Source organism: Abrus precatorius, unplaced genomic scaffold (assembly GCF_003935025.1).
Source record: "Abrus precatorius isolate BTA unplaced genomic scaffold, Abrus_2018 Scaffold5, whole genome shotgun sequence".
Taxonomy (NCBI): domain Eukaryota; kingdom Viridiplantae; phylum Streptophyta; class Magnoliopsida; order Fabales; family Fabaceae; genus Abrus; species Abrus precatorius.
The window spans coordinates 8,650,611-8,671,543 of NW_020874395.1; the positions used below are offsets into that span (position 1 = coordinate 8,650,611).

The 20,933-nt window shown below is 31.0% G+C and overlaps 1 protein-coding gene across 1 annotated transcript; it reads right to left on the reverse strand.

The window, feature by feature from the left end:
- Positions 1-1,159: 1,159 nt before the first annotated feature.
- LOC113866609 (receptor-like protein EIX2) lies at positions 1,160-20,200 on the reverse strand. The gene is made up of 3 exons (XM_027501425.1): positions 19,966-20,200; positions 3,169-4,445; positions 1,160-3,112 (listed from the first exon to the last, which is right to left on the reverse strand). The coding sequence occupies exons 1-3, from the start codon at positions 20,198-20,200 to the stop codon at positions 1,160-1,162; spliced, it is 3,465 nt and encodes a 1,154-aa protein (XP_027357226.1).
- Positions 20,201-20,933: the final 733 nt, after the last annotated feature.

The window sequence follows — 20,933 nt, forward strand, 5'->3', positions numbered from 1 at the left end:
AGATAGAAAATTATTTGACTTTTAATGCATTTAAATGTAAAAACTAAGTCCAAATGATATTATAGGTAATATATCCTTTTTATTCCAATTTAAACAACCTAAGTCTACCTAATTACTCCTTTCGTATGTGAAGATTTGGTCGAAGTTGAAGATATAAATAAAAAGTAATAATATTAACAGGGTTTTTTAACGTATGGGTAACAATAAGCATTATTTGGGGGGTTTTTAAATTGCACGTAAATGCATTATTACTATGCTATTGATATATGGTGTACGATTATTCAACGGGGGACTTGAGCAGAATTAAAAGAGAAAACTTACAAATAGGTTACACAAGAAAACACTATCAAATCATTACTTTCATGAAATAGTGATTTTGCTAGCCATTTATTCAACTAATGATAATTCAGATCTTCAATTTCCAGCAAAAGTTATTGATGCTTTCCTCCCATATCATAAGTGCTTAACTAAGCAATAGAACTACAGATTTTCTGACATACAAACATCAATGGTGGAGAAACAGATTAGAAACAGGATTTTAGTTATTACATAAAAGAAACGAAAAATGTATCAATTAACATATAGTTCTGAAAGTTAAAATTTAACTCACTACACTTTTTTAGAATTTTTTATTTTATTTTCTCAATTTCTTTTGAAATTAACATAAATTAAGATATATAATATATGCTTTTTTTTATTATATGTTATGTTATTTTACAATATATTATTTGTTAATTTTAATTTTAATATATGTTTTTTTAAAATATTAAAACAACAGATAATATATTTTTATTTTAAAAATAACATAAAAGGGGACCATCTTGAAATATCCAAGTTTAAAAGTTTCTATGAGAACAATTAAAAATTATATAAAAAACCATCATTTAACATCTTAGTTTAACTGAACTAAATAAATAATATTCAGATTTCAATATTTCAATTATGGAAAGCACTTAGTTTAAATCAATACTTTTAGTTTTTAGTGATAACAAACTATTCAGAAATCGTTTTATATTAATTTTTCCAAGGATGAAAATATAAGGATGAAAATATATTTAAATTAAAAAAATTGCCAAATTAAATACCAGAAGCAATTAGTATTACATACCTGCTAGGCTTTGAGATCCAAAGGGACACTTTTCCCAATTGGTTACTATCATTACATATAGTCAGTGACTTTGTTCAAAAATCTGATGTAACATTTTTTCCAAGGTTGGGAGAACAGTATTGGTCCTAATAAGCCCCAAAAGCCTGTGAAGAATCCCAATCCCAAGCTCATATAAAACGTGCCATAGAAAAGTGAATTGTCATCTTGATTTTCACTAGGATTTGTTGATCCATGAGGCTTTAGTGTGGTCTCATCTCCTGGACAAATTTTGGGAAGCGGTGCACCACAAAGATCACTATTTTCTTCAAAATTAGAGGCATCAAATGTCTGCAACTGTCTTCCCAGAGGGATTCTTCCATGCAGGGAATTATGTGACACGTCTAGCCTCGTTAAACGATCAATTTTTGAAAGAGTAGAAGGAATTTCACCAGATAAATGATTTCTTGACAAATCAATAAATTCTAGTGAGCTTAAATTGCCAATCCCAGAAGGAATTTCTCCACTCAGATTGTTTCTTGATAAATTCAAGGAAACTAACCCAAGTAAATATCCAATCTCCTTTGGTATTTCACCTGTTAAATTATTACTCGAGAGATCAATGGTCTTTAAACTCAACTCTGGATTCTTGAACCCACATTCCACACCTTTCCACATCAATGTTATGTTCAGCGTGTAATCACCAATCCTCAAAGTACCATAAATTTCAGAGTTCGTTCCATTGTACCACCACCAGTATAGCTGAGATAGAGTTTCGCTTTGGTTGATGCTCTGTCTAGACATTGCAGTAAAATTATTTAAGCACTTTGGAATTCCTTTTGATAAGTTATTCATGGAAAGGTCCAACAGTTGAATGTGCCTTAAATAACAGAGATGAATGGGAAGGTTTCCAGAGAAGCGATTCTCTCGCATGCTCAAGACTATCAATTGCTGCATATTTTCACCTATCCATGATGGAATTGGACCAGACAACGAATTCTCACTGACATCCAACAACATTAAATTGCCACAATTTTTCAAAGAGGAAGGAAATTCACCTGATAAACTATTGTTCCGTAAAACCAAAGCTTCCAATTTAACAAGGGTGCCCATCGAAGTTGGAATCTTTCCTGACAAATTATTATTTTTTAAATCAAGAAACAATAATGATCGGACGGATTTCCAACAATCTGGCAATTGTCCCTTAATTTGATTGTTTGATATATCCAACATGCCCAAGTTTGCAGCAACGCTTTTGTCACATAAAAATGAAAATAAATCTGAAAATTTATTTTCGGAAAGCTTCAGCTCCGATGCTTGTTTAAAAAAAGATGGAACTCCACCCTCAAAATTATTTGAATTCAGAATTATGGACGGTCTAGAAGGAAGCTTGAATGGGGAATTTGGAATTGTACCTGTTAGATTGTTGTAAGACATATTCAATTGTCCCATATATGGTGAGTTGTTCCAAAGCCAGTCTGGCACGGAGTCACGAAGCCCGGCATCAGAAATATCCAACGATGATAAGGAACTTTGAGTCTTGAGCCAACTGGGAAAACTCGTACCCAACTTGCAAGATGCTAGTCTCAAGCTGTTTAATTGGAAAGGAGGGACCCAGCTAGAGCCAAATTTTAGAGACAGTGAATTGTACGACAAATCCAACCATTTTAATTTGGAGAAATTAGTGAGATGTGACTCAGTGACGTCACCTTCCAAAGAATTCCCCGCCATGTTCAGATCCACCAACTCATACAACAATCCAATGTTTTTAGGTAGCATGCCTGTAATCCTGTTATTAGATAAATCCAAACTCTGAAATAGGTGTCTATTGCACCATGAAGAGTTTTGAATGAAGCTTGACATTTCTCCACTCAAGTTGTTACCTGAGAGGGATAATGTCCGCAATGCGCACATGTTCCCAAAGAAAGATGGAACCTCTCCTTGAAGTTTGTTAGAAGATAGCCAGAGAACTTCAAGAGAGTTCATTACTCTCCCAAATCCATCTGGAATGGGACCTTCTAACAAGTTCTCATAAAGATAAGTGTACGAAGATTGGTGGTGCAGTTAAAAAGCCAATGAAATACAGCCGACGATTTCAACAGATTCAAGGAGAGTTCAAGTGTGACAAGAGAAGATGAAGAATTGATAATGGCATCGGATGACACGAGAAAACTTCCATCCATAAGACTGCAGTTTGTTAGATACAACTCTTTTAATTTGGAGCTGAAGTTGAAGTTACCATGAAATATTGATGATGTCAGATTATTAAAAGAGAGGCGAAGGCTCATAAGAGATGGAATGTTAAACAATAACTGAAGTGTTGACGATGTCAGCATATTAGAAGAGAGGTCAAGGATGGTAAGAGTAGTGGAAAAGTTGGAATGAGAATGAAACAAAGATGAAACATTATCATCTGAAAGACCACAGTCAGATAGCCTCAACTCTCTCAGGTTTGGAATGAGTTTACTCATCGTTTGTACCCAGTGATAAGAGGAACCAAGATTATGCAATGAACTCAGGTCAAGAGTTGTTAAAGAAGAGAGAGCAGACAACCACTTTGCATCGTTAAGATCAAAATTGCCACCAAGTCCAAGAGTATGCAGGACTGGAAGATTCCCAATTTGAAAAGGGATTGCTCCAACAAGAGAATTTCCGTTAAGATCAAGATATTGCAACAGTGAAAGATTTTGAAACTGATATGGGATTTCTCCATCAAAATAATTGCCACTTAGATCTAGATATCGTAAACTTGTGAGTTTCCCTAGTTGAGAAGGGATTGCTCCAACAAGAGAATTTTCTTGAAGATCAAGATATTGCAATAGTGAAAGATTTTGAAACTGATATCGGATTTCTCCATCAAAATAATTGTCACTTAGATCTAGATATCGTAAACTTGTGAGTTTTCCGAGTTGAGAAGGGATTGCGGCAACAAGAGAATTTACTTTAAGATCAAGATATTCCAACTGTGAGAGGTTTCCTAGTTCAAGAGGAAGCCTCCCAACAAAACCAGAATATGATAGATTGAGATATCTTAAGTTATTGAGGGAGCCAATGTCTTTTGTGATTTGGTCACGGAAATCATTATAGCTGAGGTCGAAATGTTCAATGTATTGCAAGTCAATCAATGAAGTGATGTTAATTGTACCTTTCAAGTATTGAATATCATCATGACCATGAATATCAAGCGTGTGAACATGACCTGTTTCATTGTTGCATTCAATGCCTTTCCATATGCAACAGTCTCCATTGGAATCATCATCTTTCCATGTAGAGAGAATGCCAGAAGGATCATGGAGGCCTCGTTTGAAGTTGAGGAGTGCTTGTTTCTCCCTCTCTATGCACTTTACTTCAAGAGAAGACTCTGAGGTATGCAATAAAAGAAGCAGAAGAGCATAAAAGATTAAGAGAAAATAAGTGCTCATTTTAATTTTGCTAATTAAGAACATATCGCAAAACAACGCTGGAAGACTGTGAGATAGTTTTTTCTCTTTTGCTTGTGAAGGGTGTGAACTCCATGGCAGGATTTATAATCACAATTGTACGGCTGAGTGGGCATGTTCTCGGTTCTTTCCTGCGACGACAAATTAAAACGTGAAACACTACAAAGTGAAAAGTAAAAGAGACTTGGCAAATGAAAAAGATAATTATTCCTTGTATATTACTATCCTCTTTCCATTTCGTTCTAATCATGCATGCATAAAGTAAAATCGTTGGTCTTTGTAGAAGTATATCTTACGTAATTGAACATCTATCAATTAACATATGGCATCTTTAATGGCCTTTTTCTATTGCTTATTAATCTTGAGTGAGTAAGAATTAATATTTAGTATAATAATCGTTCTCTGTGAAAATAATGTTTGTTACCTTTAAAATGTTCATTATTCTATATATTTTTTTTATTAAATTTCTTATAAAAAATAATTGTAGAACAAAATTGTTTTTTGTTAAAAAAAATCGTAGGCATGAGTTAAGTCTAATATATATATATAAATCCGCTGACAGTGTGTATTTAATTTGGATACTTAGGTGAATTTAATCAATTTAATTATTAATTTAAAAAAATTTATTTAGTAAATTAGCTTTATAAAATTAAAATATAAATAGATATTAAATTTTAAATAACATAATTAGACTACAAATATTTAAATTATATAAAATTTTATATATATAACATAATTGCTACTTTTTATTAATTTTTTATTAAAAATAATCGTAGGAATAAATTTGCTTTAAGTCACGAAATTATCGGCATTAATTAAGTCTCAAATTTTCATTATCCTATAATTTCTTCAAATAGACAAACACACATCACTTTTAAACTTCCTTTATGCACTTTAAAAAGAGCTTGTTTAAAAAACGAAGGCTTTGAAAGTGGTTTTGTAGGTTAGAAACCGTATAAACTTGATTCAGAATTTTAAACAAATAGACACTATAGTTCTGTTTGTATTACAAATGGAAACTTTATTTACTCACTTTGCTTCGGAAACACTAGCCTAAGTAGTAGTAATAATTGAATATTTTTATTCGTTTCTAAATAATATTATGTTTATGTAATAGTTCTAGGTCAAATTTATACATGGCCAAATTTCAATTTTTTTCATCTTAACTATTAACTTTTAAGCAAGGACAAAAACTCTAAATTTTAAGATTTCAAATTAGTGCATTAATCAAACAAAAAAAACTTTATTTAAACCTTTAGAGCAGCATACTAATAATTTGTGGATTTGTATTTTGAGCTCTATGTAGAACAACTGCTGTAAATATGTATATGCTTACATAATTTTTGGATTGTATGGAAAAGATTTTGTGATTTTGTCATCACATTGAATGTCAAAATTAAATTTGTAGAAATTTTCCTTTTGCCTTCTGCCTTATAATTATTTTATTTTATAAATAAATCAATTCTGCGAGCAGTAATACATGTTCATCAGTCCTTTATAAAAAAGGATCATAACAAATCTAATTCTTTCCAAGATCAACCCTTAGGAGATTATGAATTAAACCCTTTTTAGAGTAGTTTTGGGCTATGGCCTTTTGCATATTCTACATTAAGCAAAAGGATCTCTCTATTCCTATTCCTAGATACTTCATTGCAGTTTTCTTCAAAATGAAGGGTGTTTTGTTTTTGCATTTGAGAATTCTCCCTACACTCATCATTCACTTTGGTTAATGTTATATTTTGTTTAGGTTGGACTATCATTTTAGGATTAAAGGGTTTTGGGCCATTTTTTCCTAAAGGTTTCAACTTATAAGGATTACCCCTATTCATTTCCTCTTTACTATTCATAGTCTGGTCTATATTATATTCTCATGTTCATTAGGCAAATCCTACTCCTCTTTAGGCTCATTATCACCTAATACATCAAATCTGGAGTAAGATTGGATATCCTTGCCTTTTCCATTAAAGACATTGGGGCTAATATTCCTAGATGGACCAGATTTGTTTTTTAGGGGTTTCTTAGCTAACATCCAAGGACCAAATTTTCTTTTTAGGTTATAGTCTCTACATCTAAACATGGGGTTTCCACCTTTGCACCAGAATATAGTGGTCCAAGATTAACCAGGATCCTTCAAACAGGGCATATTTATAATCCTCTAGATTTTTAAATTTCACCAAATAGAAATCATTATTTAGATCTAAAACTTTAAGATCATCATTTCCCCCCTACAAAGTTTCCCGTTTCTTGTTAAAAAAATTAAACTAGTAGATTTATCTAAAAGTTTTACTATTAGGGTAAACTTCCATAGCGAGCACCATTGCTCATAATCCTCAAGCGATCTTTTGATCTTAGGGCAAAGGTTTTGAACCATACTAGCATATGAGGCATCCACCTCATCCTCTCAAAGGATGTTAAAGTCTTCTAACATAGATCTAAGTATTTTCTAATTTCCTAATTCCATATTTATATCTTTTATTGCAAGAACTTTGTCTCTATAGAACATGCATGAAGGGAGATAGGATTAGAAAGAACCTAGTTAATTAGCATAATAGATTCCAGATCTTCTTGCATATTTTGAAACAAATCCTTCAGAGAATCCAAGGCTGTTGTTTTAACCTTCTTTGAAATTTGGATCCTAATATTAGCTTCGTCCTTAGAACGTTTCTCAGCTTCTAATCGCACCAAAGATATCTCAATGTTGTCTCTAAGAGTCAGAAGGCGAGAGCCCTCTAAAACCCTTAATGAAGCCATGGATAAGGATTTTCTTTTTTTCGAGATGGCACTATAGAAGAATGGGGGAGAAAGGGTTAGACAAACTCTCGCAGATAAGAAAAGGGTCTTTCTCTCTCTTTGCTAACCAATAAGTGAAATTTTTGAAGAAAATTCTAGAAAGTTTTTAATAAAATGTGTGTTTAAATGATAAAGATTTAATAAAATAAGCATATAAAAGCTCATATAAAATAGATAAAAAAAAATCATATACAAATAATGAAGAACACAACTCTATAACTAGAAATAGTATGTGTTCAAATGATAAAGATTTAATAAAATTAAATAATTTTATAATATAATTTATTTAAAACAACCTTTTTAGCTTATAGTGTCAGAAAAGTAATTAAATATCAATAATCAATATTATTTTTTCAAAAATTAATTAACATCATTTTTAGACAATTTTAATCTAAAAATATATAAGTGAAAAATTGTAAAAAAGAAATAGCTCCAAAAATGTTTCACTTGTTTAAAAATAAAATTTTATTTATAATAAAGAGGTTAAGTGTTGATCCTTTAAAAAAAAATTATAAACGACAGACCAAATTTTAAAAAATGAAAAATAATCTACTTATATATGTTAAGATAATTTCATCATGTACTAATACGAATTTGAAAACGATTTTTGTCAAAATTACTTTACCATTTAATGTTTATTAGCACCGGAAAAAAAAAAAGAGCAACACAATTTTTATTTGAAGGAAAACATACTAGATTCTAAGAGTTAATTATGAGCGAGAAAGGTTTTAGAACATACATCGACTAGGTTAATTATTTAAATCTTTAATAATTTAAAAGATTTATTAATCAATTTTTAAAAAGATAAAATAAAAAATTAGAATATTTACAATAAAGAAAAATTAATTTATAAAAAAATTAATTTAATTTTGACATAATTTTTTTTACAATCAATAATTTCAAAATCACGAAATTCTTTTAAAAAATTATTGTGGTTGCTTGATTTTAATTTTAAAGAAAATGGAGTAATAATATATTAATAATACATTAGTATTATAGATTATCACGTGAATTAAAACTTTAAGTAAAATTATTTGATATTTAAAAATTTTATTACAGAGAACATGAGATAATAATTTATATTTTGAAAATATTTATATCACATATAACTTAAGATAACATGTTTATAAAAAATATCTTACAATTCATATGATTCATATAATATTTGAGGATAGGGAAGTTACAAAAATCAACAATATATATAGATCATTAAGTGAATTATTAATTGATTTTGCATATTAACATAAAATAAAAATAATTATATTTTAAGAATGAATTCAAATACATTTTTCTTAAGAGCAATATGGTTATACATAGACTTTTACATTTTATATAACACTCGAGAAGATTAGGACTAAATACTAACAATGCCCATTGTTGTGTTTATTATAATTTTTATTATTTACTAATAAGATGCAAATGTATAAGCATCAAGTAAGTGGTCAAATGGGCATTTCGATAATAACTCAAATTAATTATTTTCTTCTTTTTTTTCTTTTCCAAGTAGCCTAAGCAGGATTATATATATAACCAAGCAGTCTGACATCCAATTTTTTTTTTTTTTTACATGCCTATACTTTATTTTCAGAAACTTAATTTTTAAAATTATTACTCTAAAAATTAAATTTTATAATTATTTTATAAAAAGTTATTTTTAAAAATTTAATTTCTTAAATATATTGAATTCTCTTTAAAAATAATTACAATTTTTTTTAAAACCAAAAAAAGAAACTTAGAGTACAAATAAAGAAAAACAACAGTACTAAAAAGAAAAATTCTTTAGGATACAAAGAAAATGAGCCGTACATGATAAAAAAAAAATAAACAATTACACTAATTCAGCCCTTGTGTATGATAAAAATCTTTAGTTTGAGTGATTGTTTATATCACCGTTGTTCTAAATATTAAATTATAAAAGTATGTTTTTTAGATTTTAATTTTTAAAAGTGATTGATACATTTTAGATTTTTATTTTTGAAAAAAGACGTGATATGATTAACAAATTATATATATATATATATATATATATATATATAAACAAATCCAAATGTATTCCATGTTGGAATTGATGAGTACGGATGGAATGAAATTAAATTGATATATTTTATTATCTAAAGTATTTGAAATTGAAAATAACAATATATATAATTCTAAAAATAATAATCTATTTTATCCTGTTAGAGAAAGTAGTAAGATTCTCTACTCGTGCTTAGTCTAGATAACTTTATTTCTTAAAATAAATGAGTTAAAAAGATGAATATGATTTTATGATTTCTAGTGTCTTTCTATTAGTAGATGATTTTTCTAGTAATTTCAAATAAAATAATTAATAAATAATATGAACTTAATTATTTACGTCTATATTTTATGGTTTTAGAGAAATAAAAAAAAATTATGTCGTCAAGTACAATAATAATAAAACACTCTAAAAAAATAAAAATAAATTACAAACATATAATAACAATTAAAAAAATAATAGATAAAAAATAAAATAATAATAAATAATATTACAAATATATTAAATATTTTTATTTAGATATATTGTTTTGTTATTTTTATTATAAAATAATATTTTTTAATTAGAATATCGTCACTGTATAAACATATTGATTATTTCTATTTGAGAGTTTGTATTAGGAGAAAAGAAAGACAAAGAGAAGAATTCTATGTTGGATATTTTATACGTGTACTGATGTAAATTAATTTTGTTATAATTCTAATTTAATTTTAAATTAATTAAATGTTAAAATATTGAACTATGTTGTTTAGTCTATATTATAAATAATTATTGTTATTGGGTTTATTTATAATAACTTTACTATTATTAGTAGATATAGTTTTATAGTTATTGTTATTGGGCTGAGGCATAGTGGATAGGCTTAACTCATCTTATTATTAACCAGAGAAGTTCTTGCTTCTAACTACTTCAGAGTTACTGTTGCTCCTATTGAGACAGTAAAAAAATAAATTGAAAGGATGACAGAAAGAGTTCTCTCTTTGTTTTTGGTTTCTCTCATCAATCAAGGAAGCACTTAGTCATTAACTCATTAATCTCAACTATTCTGAATAATTCTAATACCTACTCTTATTATAGTGTTTGTTTATCACTTGTCATATTGAGAATTAGAAACCATTTTTCCTTCAAGTGATATCAAGGACTATCTAATTCTGATATGTCAAGTGATATTATGGTTGTTATATATTCATACATGTGATGATCTCTAATAAATCAATTTACGATTTTGAGTCTTTTTGATTATTCTTGAAATTGATTTGGAACTTTTGTTATTAGTAATATTGTGAATAAATTAACATAAACATCATGTAAAATAGATCAGTACAAGGAGAATTTTGTTTTGAAATTATAAACCCTAACTTTTGAACCCAATTTGAATTTGAAAAACCCCACATCCATAAGTTTGTGAAAAACTTTCAATTCCTTAGGGCTTTTATAAAGTAGAAAGTTTCAAATCTTTTGACACCAAAATCATGAATTTTCATTAAGTATTGAGGGAGAAATAATTAAAAACCTCAAACTACCCACTCTTTTTCATGAAGTCATCAAAGATGTTAGAGACTACAATTTGAAATAAAATTATATGAATTTTATAGAGCATTGAAAAAAGGAAAATTGATTGATTTTAGTTTTTAATCCATAATCTTGTGTATGCTTATGTTTTAAGATGATGTGTTTGGTGTTGTTGAGTACAAAATTTATTATTTTTATGTTTAAGAACTATGTTTTCAACTCTTTTATGTGAGTTTCAAATTGGTTTTTGAATTTTTTTTATTCAAGTGTTGAATTTAATTTAGTTGTACATCGTGAATTTGTGATTTGTGCTTAGTCACAATTAATCCTTATTTTTTCTTTCCTGATTACTCCAATTGATGGGATTTGGATACTTTCTTGTGAGTTTTTCACAAGATAGGATAATATGGAGATAGAGAGTTACAAAATGTCATGTAGAACGAAATTTGTGGGGCCTGGTATAAGGATTTTGTTTCTTGAGATCTTCTATTAGTCTTACTCTTCTGTATTCACTTGAATAATAAAGTAGGATCAAAATGAGTGAATGTAAATTAGAATTGATTGTTCGCTATTGTTTTAGAATATTGTTTTACTACCTTTTGAGGTAGTGTTGTCATTCTAAACCATAAATTTGTTTGCTCTGGTTAATGCATATAGATTACAAAGGTCCTCTTTCATGCAAGTTTAACTTCAAATTTACACTAAAGCATTCCTTTGATATTTCCCTTTTTCTATTTTAAGTCTAAATTGAAATTATATTTTCAATGTCGGGTCATTGACAAAAACCTCTTCTAGATGGAGAAAGGCTTTGTAATTTTGTTGTTGTATTGCATTAAATTATTGTATTATATTGATAGTTGCATTGTCATTTGCTATGATGAATATTTTGATACATGTTTATAGTCTGAATGGTATTGGCTATATAGTATTGGCAATAAATACTAAAATTAAATATATAAATTTATTTTATTATAGTAACCAATATAAATAATAGTAACAATGAGACCCAGTTTCTTTTAATTTTTTTGTAGTTAAAAGTTATTACTAAAATTTTATTTATTTTTTGGAAATAAAAAATAATCTTGTGAACTTTTTTCTATGGTAACAAAATGCTTAAAAACATTGGATACTCTTCTAATTTTGATCTAAAATTTTTTATACATATTTCTTACACTATTATGCATGTTCAACATACTTTCCAATTTGATATTATTTGATTAATTAAATAATTTATGTTCTATTATGTGCATATTATTGATTATTGAGATTATATCATATTGCTATTATAGAATTTTGTGACATATATTTATATGTTGTTTTAACCCATTTCATATTGTTATGGGATATTTTTTACAATTATGAGCTCACCTTCACGGACGAGTTGCGATAAAATACTTTTATGTGAAAGCTATTGTTATTACTGTGACATTGGGAATTATTTAAATAATGCATCTACCTTATCGATTTGTCGTTATTGATATAGTTCCTGATAATTAGCAATTATATTTTAAAGTTTTTAGTATTCTCTCGATATTAACTTTAAGAATATAATTGTCTTTTGTAATATGGGAGTTAACTCTTGTACTATAATTCAGATCCTTCGGCAATATTATAATTGCATGAGGTAACTTTGTTATTGTCATAATTTCTATTTTGTCTATTGGGTTTGCTCGACAAAAATCTCTCATTGATGTATAAATTTTGGTTTTGCCAAATGAACTCTTTAATAAAGCTTAATGGAAGTAATTATGAGGACTAGATTAACTTTGTTAAATTGTTCTTTGTCATTTCTAATGTTGATGAGAATGAGCCTGAAGTTCTCACACCTAAATCTTCCGCTGCTATTATAAAAAAAACATGATAAGTGAGCTCATTCTAATAAAATATATCTAGTAACTATAAAGTTCATTGTAGATAATGTTCTTGAGATATGTAGTGTTAACCACAAAATCCTTAGCAAAAACATTAGCGACATATTTTTTTTGCCAAAAATCCGCAAAAAATTGTGAAATTTTAATAGTGTCACTAGTCAAGAAATTTAAGAAATTTGATAAGATGAAGAAGGCTTACTATCTTTCATGGTTGACAAAGATAATTATTAGTTTCTTTATAAGATATTATGTAGACTCTAGGGGTTCTAGATTTCATTGTTCTACTCATACCACCACATAAGTTGAGTCTAATTCTATTTTAAAAATAATTAGAACATATTGTAAGTTCTCTTTGCTTTAAGAAAAATGCAATTGATTAATGCATTTATCTGAAGAATAGTGGGAGAAACTTGTTATTATTGTTCTTTATGTTGATAATATCCTTTTGATGATGCATCTTTTGTTTTGGGTAGTGAGATTTATTGTGATAGATCTCACAGTATCCTTGGATTGTCTCAATAAAGATATATTAAAAGAATTTTGAACTAGTTAAATGTGCAATTTTGTAAGCCTTATGATGCACCAATTTAAGAGGTGAAGAATTTTACACTGCCCACTGTCCTCAGACTAAAAGTGAAATAGTAGACGTGGAGAAAATTTCCTATTCTTTCATTATTGATAGCCTTATGTATGCTTAAGTTTCTACACATTTTGATATTGCTTTTATTGTCGACATATTTAGGATACTTGAGTAAACCTGGTGTGACACATTGGTATGCTACAAAACATGTTTTGAGGTATCTAAAAGATAACAAAGATTGTACGCTTACATACAGGAGTTCAAATCATCTTAAGGTGACAGATTGTTGTGATTTTGATTATTGTGGTTGTCTAGATTATTACATTAGGTTATGTGTTTGTTTTAGGTAGAGGAGCTATCTCTTGGAAGAGTGTCAAACACACTCTTACAGCTACATCAACCATGTAAGTAGAGTATATAACTTGTTATGAGGCTACATGTCAAGCAATATGGGATTGAGAAACTTTATTTCTAGATTTGATTTTGTGGAAAATATCTCTAGGCCTCTAACTATATATTATGATAACTCTGCATTGGTTAGTTTCTCTCTCAATCATAAGAGCTCAAAGCAAACAAAAGACTTTGAAACAAAGTATATGTTTGTGAGAGAGAAAATACAAGAGTTTAAAACTCGTGTCGAGCATATCCCTGTTGAGCTTATAGTTGTTAAGCCCTTAACAAAAGTCATAGTTGTTAAAGTTTTCATTAATAATGTAACCCTATGAGTGTAGTAAAGTCCCTTTGATGCTTTAGATTAGCGGGAGTTTCTTCATATATTTTATCATGATCTTATATTTATAATATTTGAGACATTGTTCTATTTTTGTCATAGAAAAGAAAGGGTGGTCAATCCGATGATTCGCCCCTAGAAAGGGTGTGAGCGAGAGGCAATTCTTTTTCTTTTTTGAACTCTGTTCCTAATGTTTTGTTTGGGAAATCTCACTCACTACACACAATCTATATGATATGTGTGATGCCGACACCTAAGATAGAGAGAGTTACGACGACTAGAATAAGAAGAAGGGGTTATGAAGTCACTCGCCCTATATATAATAGAATAGTGAAAGCAGGAGAGGAAAGACCTCGGGCATTGAATCTCTGGCCTTAGCCTTAATTCAGGTCAATTGTTATAATTAATATTGTATGTGTAACATCCTTATTTTTATTCAACTTAATAAGAATAAAGATTTCAGAAAAATATGAAAATTTAGTTAAATTTATTACCGGTTGAATATATCAAATGAAATTATAATATATCCGGTTTATTTTGCTCAAACGTATAAGAACTTTGAATGATGAACCCATAATAGTTAAACAAAATTTTAAGAGGAGACATTAAATGACATGAACATACATTGTGCTTATAATATATAAGATGTTAATATTTACAAAATATTCATTAAAATACATTAAAATGCATTAGGACTCTTTTCTAACATTTATAAGATTCAAAATAAAACAAGTCCTAATGAGCAGCTTATCAATCACAAGAACAAAGGGACATTAGTCATCCCCGTGCCATCCCTCTATCATCGCACTATTAACGGAGTCGAGATAATCATCCGATCTGAGATATAAATCACTAGAGTTTGCAATAACTTGGGTACCTATAATCCGCTCAAATGTCCATCAAGATAGTCTCCCAAGATGATCGTGGTCATAGTACGTAAACAGGTAGGTCAATGCTGCTGGGATCCTCACGGTGCTAGGAAAGATATATACACAGAGGATATGATAGATTCTACTTATAAAAAAATCAAAAAGAATGTTATAAACTAATTCCATTTACATCATAATAATGTCAATAGGTACATCATTTACATATACAGCAATTCTTAAGAAACAAAATCTCTAATACTCATTAAATACATAATTTAGTCTATCAGTTACAGAACTATCTACAAGCCTAATTCTCTCGATAGGTGCTGTCATCTTGGTTCCTTGAAATGTTTACATAAGGATGAGTCTCTATTTTTATTATTAAGCATATATTCACAAATAATTCAATGATATAGATAAAGAAATCATGCAAGCATCATATAACAAAATCATTAATCATCTAATTTATTCAACTTAGGTCAATTACTACTAACACTTTCAGTTCTCACTTTCACTGCCCCTGGGATCCCTCAAGGTCTTCCTTAGCATAGATAATTGCTAGATAACCATAGCTACATAGATACAACGTTTGCCGACCTGGTCCCTTTTAGTAAAAGCATGATCAAGAGTATTAATCAAGAAACAAGTGTTAGGCCTGTAGTACTCCTACTTTTATTTGTCTTGCATAATTCAAGAGGAACATCCACCACCCTCATTTCTCCAAAACTTTTCAGTCTTCTCCATCTTTCATACTTCCAGTATACCTCTCAACTATCTATACCCGTCCTTATCATGTCCTTTTCTCATTTCATTTCTCTTTTCATATTCTCTATCTCATTTCTCTATATTTCACTCTAATTCATTAATACCTCATATAATCAATCAATTATTGCTGAGAGTAGGTCACACTTGGACTCAATTCATAACATGCATACATATACATATACTCAAAATAAGAGTCATATATTTCATCAAACACCACAAAACATAACAAAAACATGTTATCATCCAACACATACTCAAATCAAATATTTTCATAAATACAAACACAACAATTTTTAATAATAAGATAGAGCTCTCCTTACCTTAGAAAACTAGTTTTGGTGATGAGAAGCAAAAAAAAGATGGTTCACGGACCAAGGTAGTTCTACACCTTATAGAAAAGAGTATTCGTTGAGTAAAGAGAAAATAGAGAAGATAGAAGTGAAAATGAAGGGTCTGAACTCTAAGTTACTCACCGACGATTCCGTAGAGTCGAAGTTTGAGCTTGAATTCGGTGATGTTTTGAAGTTTTTAAGGCTTTTTGTTTGTGATATGGGAAGAGAGAGTTCAGAGAAAATGATAGAAGAACGAAGGTTTTGAAAGCAAAGTGAATTTTCCATGCTGGAAATCTTTTAAATACCCCTTAGCCCCACGCACTCTGGCTTGAGCAAGGAACATCTCGCTGAGCGACAGGTTTGTCGCCTGAGCGAGATATGCAGACAATGATTTTTCCAATATTTTTCAGATATGCTTGCTTGAGCAAGCTCCATCTTGCCTCACCGAGACAGTGACCAGAGAAAGCGAGATTTATCTTGTGAGTTCTTGCCTGAGCAACACAGCTTGCCTGGGTGAGATCTTCATCTCGTCTGAACTAGATCACTCTCACCTGGGCAAGGTGACAGTTGGGCAGATTCTATCCTATCTCGCTTAAGCGAGATTGCTCTGAAATAAGACATTTGTGGGCGTTCAATCTCGCTTAAGCGAGATTTCCTGCACCAACCTCTTCTAATACTCTCCATAATATAATCCTAACACATCTTAATACTAATTAAATTAATCAAAACATAATTTTCTAAATAATGAAAAGAGGCTGTTACAATTCTCTAACCTTTTTAAGAATTTTGCCCCCAAAATTCACTGATTCAAAAAGAGATAAGGGTATGATTCCTTCATTTGGTCCTCAGGTTTCTAAGTGGTATCTCTTTCATCATTTGCACTCCATATCACTTTTACTAGAGATATTTCTTTGCCTCATAACTGTTTAACTTGTCGATCGGCAATCTTTACGGGAAATACATCATAAGATATGCTATGATTACATGATATGCTATTGGAGGAAATGTGATTTGATATGCTACAGGACCTATTCTACTCAAGATTTGGAATGGTCCAATAAATTTGGGAGATAGTTTGATTTTCTCCTTGATCATCTTGATCTGATTGTTCTGCCTTTGAACTAAGTCGGGTGCATATAGAACCACTTCTCCAGACTCGTACCAACATAATGGTGTTATGCATTTTCTTCCATACAATACCTCATACGGTGCCATCCCGATGCTAACATGATAGCTATTGTTATAAGTAAACTCTACCAAGAGTAGACACTCCTCCTAAGTTCCTTGTTGCTCCATCACGCAAGCTCGTAACAAATCTTCCAAGGTTTGGATGGTTTGTTCCGTTTGTCCATGGTCTAAGGATGATATGATGAAAACTTAGTTCCCAATAATCTTTACAAACTCTCCCAAAATTTGGAAGTAAATCTCGGATCTTGATCAGACACGATGTTTGAAGGTGTCAGGCTAGAGATTTATTATTGAGTAATCTATAATATTTTATACTTGTTCAATGTTAATTGAAGGATTAATTGGTATTGGAATAGATTTAGATAGAGTTTGAAATTATTTATAATAAAAAAAAAAGTGAACAGTACCGTATGAACAGTGTCGGATGAACAGTAAAACCGCCTATGAACAGTGCAAACCGCATACAAACCGTGTATGAACAGTGAAAACCGTGTATGTACAGTGACTGCTGACGTCATCAGTGACATCATCATGACGTCATGGCTGACGTCACATACGCATACAGTGCGTGTACAGTACGCGTGCACAGTATTTTCCGGCATGAATAGTGCCCTGAACAGTGTTTCCGGCGATGAACAGTGAATTTCAAAAATTTTCTATAAAAAGGGGGCTTCACACGAAATTTTTTTTTCTTCACCCCTATCCAAGGTTCTCAAAGGTTCTAAGGCCAAAAACTACCATTTCTCTCATACTAAACCTTCCTAAACTTAGATTTCTCGCCAGATCTGAGATCCTACGTCTATTCTGAAGGATTTGAAGAGAAACTCCGTTCTAAAGCCGAATCTTCGGTGAATCTTGCATTAAAACACGTAATATTCGGTAGATCTAGTGTGAATCATCTTTCTGAGGTAAGGGGAGTTTACTTTAACCTATGAACTACGTTTTGAATGGTTTAATATGCTATTTTAAGATGTTTTGATATGATTTTGTTAGATCTATAGAATAAAAGCTATTTTCTAAACTGTAACTGCTGTTAATTGATTTAAAATGCTGAGATTTTGGCTGATCTATCTTAAACTTGCCTTAGCTGAGCTGTTAAAATAATTTTGGCGGTGTGCATCATGCTGAGATATATGTTTTGCATCATTATAGAGCTGAGTTACATGTTTAGGTGGGTAGACGTGTAACGGTAAGTTCATGCTGAGCTGCTGTGCTGTGCTGTTTGAATCCAGATACCGGAATGGGTCGCTCCCGGACCGGCTCGGTTCCTTCTGGATTACTTAGGCTGTAAAACCAGTTGGAAACCGTTTTCATGCTGTGCATTAGATGGGCTGGAAATGCATGGGATTATTGCTGTGAGAAATATTTTGCTCTATATATATGATTTTATTTTAAGTTTGGTAAGCTCACCCTTGCATTTCTTTCTATGTCGTTGTGTGTGTGTGTACTGCGATGATCGTACGGTGGTACGTGAGCAGATGTAGCAGGTGTTGCATCTACTTCACAGGCTGTGGGGCCAGTGGAGAAATGATAGAAGCTGAAGTCGAGTAATATTGCATCTAAGTTCTTTTTCCTTATATTTTAAGACCTCATGTAGAGGGAGCTACGTAGTATAATTTTGGGTATTTTTGAATATTATGAACCAAATGTAATATTATGTTGTTCTGTTGGATATTTGTTGTAAGAAACACTGTTTTATTTTGAATGAGAAGAGAATTTCATAATTATATTTTCTATACTTTATTTCAAATAAGTTTGTGACGTAGAAACAATGTTCTCGGTTCCTTATAAAAGGGGTCGTGATAGAAGGCACTCCATGTAGTCGAACGATCTCTTTAATATACAGCTTTGCTAGCCTTTCCATCTTGTATTTCATGTTGACTGGAAGAAAATGAGCAGTCTTGGTCAATCTGTCCATGATCACCCATATTGCATCATGATTCTGCTTGGTCTTTGCCAAGCCGGATATGAAATCCATGGAGATGTCATCCCACTTCCACTCAGAAGTTTCTAGTTATTGTAACTCCTCTGACATGCGTTGATGCTCCATTTTTTATTTCTGACAAGTTAAACATTTTGTCACGTACTCTGCTATTTTCTTTTTCATCCCATACCACCAAAAGTTCTTTGTCGCTCCTGAATGGAAACTTAGCTTACTCTTATGAGCCTCTTCTAAAATCATCCATTTCAGCTCTTCATTTTGGGGAATACATACCCCATCTTTGAATCTTATCAACCCATTTGAATCGCAACGAAATTCTAAATTCTTGCCATTATCTTTCTTCCATATCATTTCTTGCAAATACCGATCTTCTTGTTGCATAGATCAAATTTGAGCCAAGAAATCATTACTGATCTTCAAAGTTCCAAGATATAAATTGTTAGGTTGTAGCTCTACTGCTAAGTTCAGATCTCTGAATTCTTCAATCAGCTTCCATTCCTCCACCATCATTGCCGAGATATGCAAAGACATCCTACTTAATGCATTCGCAACCACATTCATTTTTCTCGAATGGTAAGATAGTGTGAAATCGTAATCTTTCAGAAATTTCATCCATCTCCGTTGTTGCATATTTAGCTTTTTTTGGTTGAATAGATACTTTAAACTTTTGTGGTCGCTAAAGACTTCAAATCTTGCTCTAAAGAGATAATGTCTCCAGATCTTCAATGCAGAGACCACTGCTGCCAATTCCAAATCATGCGTGAGATAATTGATCTCGTGAGGTCATAATTGCCTAGACGCATACGCCACTATTCTCTCATCTTGCATCAAAACACATCCAAGACCTTGTCCTGATGCATCATAGTATATTTCGAAGTTCCTACCAGGATCGGACAAAATTAACACAAGTGCAGATGTTAATTTCTCTTTCAACTTATGGAAACTTGTCTCACATTCTTCATTCCAGTCAAAATCCTTCCTTTTTCGCGTCGGCTTCATCAAAGGTAAGGTTATCTTAGAAAATTCCTCAATAAACTTTCTGTAATAGCCTGCCAACTTTAAGAAACTTCGAACTTTCATTGGAGTAGTAGGTCTTTACCATTGAGACACCACTTTAACCTTAGCTGGATCAACCATAATTCCTTCGCGTGATACGACGCGTCCCAGAAATTGTATTTGCGATAACCAGAATTTATATTTTAAAAACTTCACATATAACTGTCTCTCGCTCAGAATCTATAAGAAAATCCTCAGATGCTCAGCATGTTCTTCATGCTCTTCTAGTAGATCAAGATATCATCTATGAATATCACCACGAACTGGTCTAGATATTGATAAAAGATTTGATTCATGTAATCCATGAATACAGCCGGAGCATTAATCACACCAAATGGCATAACTAGGTACTCTTAATGTTCATAACGAGTCCTGAACGCAGTTTTTGGAATATCCTCATTCTTCACTCAAATTTGATGGTATCCCGTCGCAGATCAATCTTTAAGAATATTGAGACTCCTCTCAGTTGGTCCGTCAAGTCATCTATTCTGAGGAGAGGATACTTGTTCTTAATTGTGACTTTGTTCAATTGACGATAGTCAATACACATCCCCATGCTTCCATCCTTCTTCTTCATTAAGAGTGCAGGAGCTCCCCATAGTGGTAGGCTCGGTCTCACAAATTGTTTCTCTAACAAGTCTTTAACTTGCTTCTTTACTTCGGCCAACTCAATTGGTGACATCCAATAAGGTGCAATGCAGACTGGGCTTGCTCCTAGTATAAGGTCGATCGTGAATTCAATCTCTCTCTCCTGTGG

What these genes read in the sequence shown, in the direction of transcription:
- LOC113866609 (XM_027501425.1), bottom strand. Translation starts at nt 20,200, where the DNA reads ATGAAAGTTCGAAGTTTCTTAAAGTTGGCAGGCTATTACAGAAAGTTT. An exon ending in CTATGATGCATCAGGACAAG is followed by an intron (nt 4,446 to 19,965) that starts GTCTTGGATGTG and finishes TGCATACCTCAG; the next exon opens with AGTCTTCTCTTGAAGTAAAG. An exon ending in ATCTGTTGAAATCGTCGGCT is followed by an intron (nt 3,113 to 3,168) that starts GTATTTCATTGG and finishes TATCTTTATGAG; the next exon opens with AACTTGTTAGAAGGTCCCAT.